At 37.2% G+C, this 10,290-nt stretch overlaps 1 protein-coding gene across 1 annotated transcript; it reads left to right on the top strand.

The window, feature by feature from the left end:
* The first annotated feature begins 4,838 nt into the window (after positions 1–4,838).
* On the top strand, positions 4,839–7,112 carry LOC128212153 (glucose dehydrogenase [FAD, quinone]-like). The gene has a single exon (XM_052917451.1). The coding sequence runs from the start codon at positions 4,941–4,943 to the stop codon at positions 6,759–6,761; it is 1,821 nt and encodes a 606-aa protein (XP_052773411.1). The 5' UTR covers positions 4,839–4,940; the 3' UTR covers positions 6,762–7,112.
* Positions 7,113–10,290: the final 3,178 nt, after the last annotated feature.

Raw genomic sequence — 10,290 nt, forward strand, 5'->3', positions numbered from 1 at the left:
CATGATGGGTTTGGTCCCAACTAGCGGCATTTCCTCATGGTAAAGTAGCATGTGTCCGCCTTTAACTAATGACATGATGGGTTTGGTCCCAACTAGCGGCATTTCCTCATGGTATAGTAGCCTGTGTCCGCCTATAACTAATGACATGATGGGTTTGGTCCCAACTAGCGGCATTTCCTCATGGTAAAGTAGCTTATGTGTCCGCCTATAACTAATGACATGATGGGTTTGGTCTCAACTAGCGGCATTTCCTCATGGTAAAGTAGCATATGTGTCCGCCTATAACTAATGACATGATGGGTTTGGTCCCAACTAGCGGCATTTCCTCATGGTATAGTAGCATGTGTCCGCCTATAACTAAAGACATGATGGGTTTGGTCCCAACTAGCGGCATTTCCTCATGGTATAGTAGCATATGTGTCCGCCTATAACTAAAGAGATGATGGGTTTGGTCCCAACTAGCGGCATTTCCTCATGGTAAAGTAGCATATGTGTCCGCCTATAACTAATGACATGATGGGTTTGGTCCCAACTAGCGGCATTTCCTCATGGTAAAGTAGAATGTGTCCGCCTATAACTAATGACATGATGGGTTTGGTCCCAACTATCGGCATTTCCTCATGGTAAAGTAGCATATGTGTCCGCCTATAACTAATAACATGATGAGTTTGGTCCCAACTAGCGGCATTTCCTCATGGTAAAGTAGCATATGTGTCCGCCTATAACTAATGACATGATGGGTTTGGTCCCAACCAGCGGCATTTCCTCATGGTATAGTAGCATGTGTCCGCCTATAACTAATGACATGATGGGTTTGGTCCAAACTAGCGGCATTTCCTCATGGTATAGTAGCATGTGTCCGCCTATAACTAATGACATGATGGGTTTGGTCCCAACTAGCGGCATTTCCTCATGGTATAGTAGCATATGTGTCCGCCTATAACTAATGACATGATGGGTTTGGTCCCAACTAGCGGCATTTCCTCATGGTATAGTAGCATGTGTCCGCCTATAACTAATGACATGATGGGTTTGGTCCCAACTAGCGGCATTTCCTCATGGTAAAGTAGCATGTGTCCGCCTATAACTAATGACATGATGGGTTTGGTCCCAACTAGCGGCATTTCCTCATGGTAAAGTAGCAAGAGTCCGCATATAACTAATGACATGATGGGTTTGGTCCAAACTAGCGGCATTTCCTCATGGTATAGTAGCATGTGTCCGCCTATAACTAATGACATGATGGGTTTGGTCTCAACTAGCGGCATTTCCTCATGGTATAGTAGCATATGTGTCCGCCTATAACTAATGACATGATGGGTTTGGTCCCAACTAGCGGCATTTCCTCATGGTAAAGTAGCATATGTGTCCGCCTATAACGAATGACATGATGGGTTTGGTCCCAACTAGCGGCATTTCCTCATGGTATAGTAGCATATGTGTCCGCCTATAACTAATGACATGATGGGTTTGGTCCCAACTAGCGGCATTTCCTCATGGTAAAGTAGCATGTGTCCGCCTATAACTAATGACATGATGGGTTTGGTCCCAACTAGCGGCATTTCCTCATGGTATAGTAGCATGTGCCCGCCTATAACTAATGACATGATGGGTTTGGTCCCAACTAGCTCCTCTAACAAATGGCTTTATATGTTTTATTCCTCTATCCGAAGTGATAATGGGTTTAAGACCTTCTAGCATAACCAGTAACCTATGTGTGCGTAATTTTAGTTCAACATAGGCTTACGGTCACCAACATATTCGATATACTTTAATAAATTGTCAAAAAACGGTTTCCAAAAACAATTCAATACAGTTCCCCGTATTTTATTTTCGGTGTTGCATTAATATGCACAAAACTATAAAAGCTAGAATGCACGAATTACTGAATCGGTATTATTAAGACAATTTCAATCCATGGTTGAGGCCTTAAATAATAGCTTCTGGCTGCAATACTGCAAGCTCTTATAGGAACTTCATTTTCATTTTAACATATTTAAGGGCACATCAACGTTTCTGTTTGCCACGATCAATCTTGAATATTAGCATGATGCAATGGAGACTCCATGAATAGGGACTAACCAAACAGCCTGCAGCATATTGGATCGAACTGATTAAGTCTTCTGTGTGTTGAAGTTGGCCAAAAAACTGAATGAATACTCAATATTTATCTAAAAATAGTATTAAACAATCACGACATTTGTTCGTATAGTATTTCAACCAAACAATGTTGTGCCCCAGCTGTATTTCACTCTTCATTTGAGTTCTTATTGAATGAAAGTGGCGACCATTATTGAAGCGGTTATTTTACTGGTGATAAGCTTGCATCAAATGAAAAGAACAAAAAAAAAACATGGAAAACAAATTCTTGGCGTTATTATGCACATGAGTTAATATTTCATCTTTCATATAAAGTATGTTATCTGATTCGTTAAGAGTAGTCATTTGCTCAACGTGTAAAATACATTCACACCGAGACATTTCGGATTCCGAGTTACTTACAACTAAGAATGTTATATTCCATCAAACAGATACGTCTGTGTCACTCCTCAACATGTACAATGAAGACGAAAACATGAAAAACAGATATGTTTGAGTTTTCTGACAAAATGTTATTACTACCGATATTGCAATAATATAAGTCTTGTACCATAAGTGACCCTATTGGAGTATAGTAAACGACTTCTTTGTATTGATTTTATATTTATCGCTCTCTACTGTCTATCAGATCTAAGATCTGTGTGTACTGCTGTGCAGTACTGGTGGTTGTGCTAAAGAAAGGAGCAAGACATCTTATCAAAATAATATTTTTATTAACCTTATGGTTTTACTTATGGACAATTATTAATACAATTATGTAGAATAAGAATAAGGGTAATGTCATTTGTTATATAATATAGCCCATATATTTGATTTATTCTATGCAACATTAATGGAATGATTTTTTTTAGTCTTATTTGTTTCTTATTACTTTACCATCGGCCGATTAATACACATATTGGCTATGCGTTTTGTTTTAAATCAGAAATATCTATGTAGAAGTGGGACGTTGTTCGGTTAGCGCTGTAGTTAGGACACTCGTTCTTACCAAGGCGACCCCGGTTCTATTCCCGGCCTGGGCGCATGTGAGTTTGGTTAGTGGTCACCGGGTACTCCGGTTTCCCCCACAACACAAGACCACACTCTCGCGCAACATCTTGCCAACGAGAGTGACTTAGTATAATCTGTCATAGCTTTCTTCACAATCGTTGTAAAATATATCATGTTTAAACTAAGTGGGACATTGAGATTGTCTACTTTAAAGGTATAAACTCTTAATTGCCCTGTGTCAATAACAAATACACAGGATATTGACCTCTTCTTTTACACTGTCCAATACACAAGGGATGCAGATTAACATGACAGACATTCCTTCAACTTGGTTTTTAAGTCGTATATTCTCAGCATCTTTAACGAGCATCTTAAGACGTTTTACCCCAGTAACCCAAAATGAGCTTTTGGCTTTGCCTGTGCCCCTAGAAGCAGTACTTAAATTGGCTTTGTGGCTTAGGCTTTGCCTATACTGGCAGTCCTTATATTGGGATTTTCGGCTTAGGCTGTGACTTTAAGTGATATCCTTAGGATAAGTTCATCCGTTAGTTACAGCCTTATTATGTATATGAGGCTTAACTTATTCCGCTAAGAAACAGTCATAAAAAGGGTTAAATGATTTGACTGTGTCCTTATTCTAGGACTACTATAGCTTGCACAATATACCAAGCACATAATTAGTAAACACAAAGCTGTTTATTCCTTTTAAAGAGGTACAATGCTAAAACCTCGTATTTGTATTTTTATACTGTTATTGCAGATATATTTGTTATTCTTTATTTTTTATATTAAGTTCCAAATTATCGTTGTTAGCTCTTAAAGCTCACACAATGAAGTATGTTGAAGAAATTATTATCACGAAAATGCATTAGAGCATAAAGTTTTTCAAAACATTAAACGGTTTTATCCTTAGCTTATCGATAAAATGCAAGTGAATTCGTGCCACTTGTTTGTTCTTAGGTTATTTCAAAGATGTCCACAACCGCGAATGTCCTCGGTGCTATCGCAACCTCAATTTATGACTGCTAAATGTTCCAGTATGAATTTAGGTAGCCGTTTAAATGCTTTTGCAAAACCATGCTACGATTATCAGCGACAAGATAGTCATCATGCATTTATCATGCATTGAAGTTTTTCATCCGGGATATCAAGGACATTGGGATGTGAACTTTAGAATGAAGGCTGTTCTTTATCATTTAACTGAATACAGAGACTGTGTTTTCATTTGAATATCGGTCAATATTGCTGATACTGCCTGGCTTATTTATTTGTAGGTTGTCACGAAGATTGCCGTGGTGGGGGGGGGGGGGGGGGAGGCGTGTTACGTTGACATTTTACTATTTTACTGCAGCCTTTGTTTACCATCATAGCGTAATAGAAACAGAACATAGCATTGGGAAGGTGTTAATGGTAACCCACGCAGTCAGTACCCTTGAGCCCTGGATTAATTACTTTGAAGTTGATATATATATATATTAAATATTTCTTTTCTTATTGTAGCGAAGGTTCCAAATAAGGTACTTAATTTAAATTGAGATGAAGTTGCGTATTTAAACTTTATTACACATAATAATATTTTTCGGAATAATTCTTTGCTTATTCAAGCGAAGGTTCATAATGATGTAATTACACTATAGTTTAAATCTGGTTTATAAATCTCTCAAGGTAAGGGATTTTTTTGGATGGTATCGTACGATATTTATGCAAATATTTTCACTATAAACTGTATGCGTAACTCGACACAAACTAGGGCATTCTTTGTTATAAATATATAGCTTGCACTTGTTAGGTTAAATTGGAGTATTTTCGTCATGTTATCTCATTTGTGTTAAAGCTGTAGTAGTAATAAGATGGCATTTAAGACCGCAATTTGTGGAATCGTTGCTGCGTTTGGATACTTTTATTTCTTGTCTTACAACCCGTTTAAGAGTCACCGAGATATACTGACCGATACAGTTGCAGAGGAGTATGATTACATTGTTGTTGGTGGTGGGTCCGCGGGCAGCGTGTTGGCTGCGCGACTGTCGGAGGACAAAGCTTACAGGGTGCTGCTGCTGGAAGCAGGAGGCTTTTACGATGAAAATCCGTGGTTCCACATTCCTATACGCTGGCTAGATATCGAACAAACGGAACATGACTGGGCTTATTACACAGAGCCCCAGAAGGACTCATGTCTCGGCTTGAAAGAGAACAGGGCGTTTTGGCCCCGAGGTCGTGTACTAGGAGGTTCGAGTGTGTTCAACGCCATGCAATATACGAGAGGAAGCCGTTACGATTATGACCAATGGGCTATGAATGGAATTGAAGGCTGGAGCTACAAAGAAGTACTTCCATACTTCTTGAAATCTGAAAACATCCAGATTGATGAGCTACTAACGTCACCATACCATCACAGCGGAGGACCATTAACTGTTTCCCCAGGCCGTGTTACAGAATTGTCCGATTTGTACATGAAGGCTGGTCAAGAACTTGGCTATAACATTACCGATTACAACGGGGCTGACCAAGAGGGCTTTAATAGGGTACAACTAACAGTTAAAAAGGGTATTCGGGACAACACTGGGCTAGCATTCCTTGGGCGACCAGGCAAAAGACAAAATCTCGATATTTCATTACATTCGTTTGTAACAAAAATCGATATTCAGAATAAACGAGGAGTTGGTGTTTATTTCATTCGAAACGGTCGAAAACAATATGTTCGAGCGAGAAAAGAAATAATTTTATCAGGAGGTGCGATCAATTCACCACAGATCTTAATGCTGTCGGGAGTAGGTCCAAAAGAGCACTTGGAAAATTTGAAGATACCTGTAGTCGCTGATCTTCCAGTGGGAAACAACTTGGAGGATCATCAAATGATATTTATGTTTAGTAAAATAAACCAACCATATAGCATAACGAAGAAACTTAAAGAAAGCTGGTGGACATTGATAAAGTATTACCTATTTGGAACTGGACCCTTAACGATCGCTGGCTCAGAGGGATCAGGATTCTTCTATATTGATGAAAAGAAACGTGGAAAGACAAATGCCGATATTCAAGCAATTCTTTTCAGTGACTTTTTGGATAAGGGGGCCGCACGCTTTTTCAACTTTAGAGATGAGATTGCTGACGAGTACATGGCTGAAAATCCTAATGTGGAAGGTTTTAACGCTATTTTTAGTGTAACCCATCCAAAAAGCAAAGGAACAATTCGTCTAAGAAGTACTGATCCTTTCGAATATCCTATCTTGGATCCGCGTTACCTCGAAGACACACGAGACATTGAAGCGTTTATCGGCGGCATCAGGATATGGGAAAAGTTCATCCAGACGCCGACAATGAAAGAACTAGGAGCTGATATTGAGCAAATGAAGCTTTCATTTTGCTCTCACCATGACTTCCGTTCTGATGCCTACTGGGAGTGCTTCGTGCGGCACCTGGCAGTAACCTTGTATCACCATTCTTGCACGTGTAAAATGGGGGCTAAAGATGATAAGACATCGGTGCTTGACCCTCAGCTTAAAGTCAAAGGGATTCAAGGGCTTAGGGTAGTGGATGCGTCCTCATTGCCCCATGTGACCTCTGGCAATACAAACGCCCCAGTAATAATGATTGCTGAAAAAGCAGCTGACCTTATTAAAGGGATTGACTCAGTAACGGATATCAGAAAGAAACTGCCTAAGGATATTTAAAATTTTCAAACCTTGTTAATGAATTGTTTAGCTTAAAAGTCATAATACATTTAAACCTTCATATCCTAGATATTGTATGTTTGTCATTTTCAACTCTTATAGTATATTATGTTAAAAATGTGTAGCTATAATTTTTTTTGAAACTGTATCTCAAGATGGTTTTAGCATGCACTATAAATATCAATTATTGACGTCGCGTGGTCAGTTTGGAATAGATTTTATTTATGTAGCATCGAGAACCACGTGATTAACCACCCAACATTATAATTGTATTTTTATATACGATCTTTGACGAACCTTTATTAACAAGCAATTGCTTTAACACATTAAAACAATAAAACTTATGTCTTATACCGTTTGGGCACATTTAATTGGTATTTAATAACGTGTCCCTAAATTCGTAGGCCACCGAGATTAGCTTAAATGAGCACAAATTGCTCGGCGTTAATTGTCGATCGCCGTCTGTCGTCCGGTCTTAACATTTTCCTTCAAACAACATCTCCTCCTTAACCACTGGCACAATTAATTTCCAGTAATCTTCACATGATTGTGCCTTGGGTGGTCCTCTTCCGGATTCGTTTCCAATACAAGTGGTTCCATGCCTCTGTTTGCCATGGCAAACAAAAGGAACAAATTTGAAAATCGTATCGGAAATCGCTAACCCGAAAAAACATAGTTTCACAGAAATGCTCCTTAGGTGACCCTACAACAAATTCCTTCGTCCCAAATTGATTCGTCAAAAACATTGTCGCCAGGGGGTGGGGCTGTTTTTCACTACATGTGTGTAGATGGAAAACTTTGGAAATCTACTCAAATTTGAGTATTAGGTAAACTTAAAAATTCAAGGAAAATTCGTTACATTTAACCGTATGAATGATTTAATGTAGGAAATGCCACTATACAAAAAGCATGGTCGTATCATTGTCTTATTAGTTATTACCTTGCTTTCTTCAAATTAATATAATTGAGCTTTCAATTGAAATATTTTATGAAAAAGATGAAAGTATAATGTATAATGAATGAACTCCTAAATTTTATTATGAACTCTCCGATTCGATTCGATTAACGAAAGCAAATGCAGTCCGAAACACTTATCAGTATTGCTTTGTTATATACATACACTGTATAACAATTCTTTTACAGACATATAGTAACGTGTTATATTCGTGAGATATTTTCGTCACATTTCGCCCCAAGTAAGTCAGCTGTTTCGAGAAACGGTACACGATATGAGAATTGAATGTAAAATCCTATCCTCCGCAGTTACATCTGTCAGATCCCTCCACGTTTTAAATTACAGGAGCTTTCGAGTTGACAAATGTTGTTATATATTTCAGTTTTGTCGTGAAAATGCGTACCGTCCCCAGAGTTGACGAGAAATAAACATGCATGTATCACCTTTTCTTTTGCTTCATAAAGCACTCAGAAAAAACAACAAACACAAAGTCTGTTTTCATTCATTGCCTTGAGACTTTTGGATCGTATCGTACGAAAACGAATTTGCCACTAGCACTTTCAATTCAATGTGTGGCAAAAACTAAACTGACATCCTCGATCTCACAATAAGATGGTCCCTTAAGCATTATAATCAGAAATGACATCGCCTTACGCACGCACGTTTCAACCATATTTACAGTTTGCAAAGTCCCAGAGTCCCAAATGTAGATGCTTTTAAAAGAATTTATTCCAGTTCAATCAACGTCTGGTTATGTTCCTAATTGGTCAATGTTAACATGTAATTGCTGAAATTTAAATGGTTCTGTGCTAAGATATATGTCAAATGCCATATCATAGAAACGTTTTTAAGAATAATGTGTAAATAATAAATATACATGTTTATGTTTATGTTTATATCTTTATATATTAAATCATATGTCATGTGTTTATATGATGAATACATGTTTTATAATTACAATTTAAGTAAAACGAGTCATTCCAGTGAACACAATCATACAAAGTATATACATATCAGTGGCGAATCGATTAAACTGTTGTACTGACGATTAGGCATCATCCAGACTTAATCCTAATCTAGTTTGAAGAGTCAAAAGTATTGTTTTTTAACCGTCGCAAAATAAAAATAAAAAACATAAATAACAATCCTGACTTCAAGATCCAGCAATCTATCCTACTGTCTCGAAGTTAATAGACCCTCAACACATGAGTCTAACTAGTGGTGTTATTTTGTCACGTTTTCCTTTTAAAATGAAAAAAACTACGCTTGAAATAAATCAGAAAAGTTTCTCAACAGATATGTTTATTCTGCAAACTTGACTTTAGGATAACAAATTGAAATGTCTGTGAAGGATTTTTATGTTTACACTTATCTACAAATTCCTGTGTTTTCGTCAACGTTAAGGTAGCAGTGGTGTTCATATGTCGGATCATTAAAGTAACATCATGCTGCCTTATTTTGTAAGTGCAAGGTAAAGGAGATGTTATTTCATTTTGGTAAACTATTGTGGAGAACGAGATACATGTTATATCTGATATATAACATTTCGTGCCCAGTGGCAAACTTCTGTGCTTAGAATCGTAGAGTTTAGCTGAAATGGCATTTGCATCGAGATATGGAACTCATATTATTTAGAAAAGCTAATGTTTCATCGATTTTCACTAAAAGTAGCTATATGGTTCCCAATTAGGCTTGTGTAGAATATACATATATAGGCTTTATATTTGCAGAATTTTGAAAAGTTTATTTGTTTTATATCGCTGAACCTCTATGGAAACTTTATCAGCTTGCGATTAATGAAAATGTCTAAGTTTATTAAGTTGTCAGAGCTTGTAAATGTACACATTTCTTGCATCGGCTATGCTGCTTTAACGTCCAAGGAAAATAACCGCTGTGAGAAAGTTTGGAAATATAGTGTACTGTGATCGTTAATCATTATCGGCTAAGCGCTTTGTTTATGCGTTCAACGACAATGATAAAACGTGTTCCTAACGAACGAATAATTTGACTATTTTTCTTTCATTTATTCATAATAATTCAATAACGTAAGGACCTTTGGTTAGAAGAAAGGTATATTGATGCTTTATATATTAACGCATTGAACGATGGCTTTACTTCTGTTTTCTTAAATGTTTAACAGTTGAAATTTCTGTTCAAGGTAAATCGTTTAAAAGGCGGGTTTTTTGTTTATTATATAAGTATGCATTCGCAAGTACATGTATCTATTTCTTAAATGATTTAATGTCCTAAAGTCCAAGATTCAAACTATTAAGAGCGACTGTTAAGTATGTTTACCATATTTCATTGTGGTTAAAGGCACAGTATGACAGCTGTCTGAAAACTAGCACTTTACGTTGTTTGATTTCATTTTTTTATTCATATTTTTCTTGTGCATTGATGTAGATTTATTGTCAATTTCAGTTGTTATGGTCTTCAACGAAATAAAAGAATAAAACCCGTTATAAACATTCTATGAAACCAAGGGCCCCCTTACAATCAAATAGTTTTTAGAGTAATTAATTTTGTTATTAAGTATTTGTTCTGTTTTGTTGAATAAAACACTGGCTGTCAACA

The sequence above is a fragment of the Mya arenaria genome, chromosome 12 (assembly GCF_026914265.1).
Source record: "Mya arenaria isolate MELC-2E11 chromosome 12, ASM2691426v1".
Classification (NCBI taxonomy): domain Eukaryota; kingdom Metazoa; phylum Mollusca; class Bivalvia; order Myida; family Myidae; genus Mya; species Mya arenaria.

Bases quoted from the DNA above. Each gene is read 5' to 3' on its own strand.
- LOC128212153 (XM_052917451.1), top strand. From the start codon at position 4,941: ATGGCATTTAAGACCGCAATTTGTGGAATCGTTGCTGCGTTTGGATAC.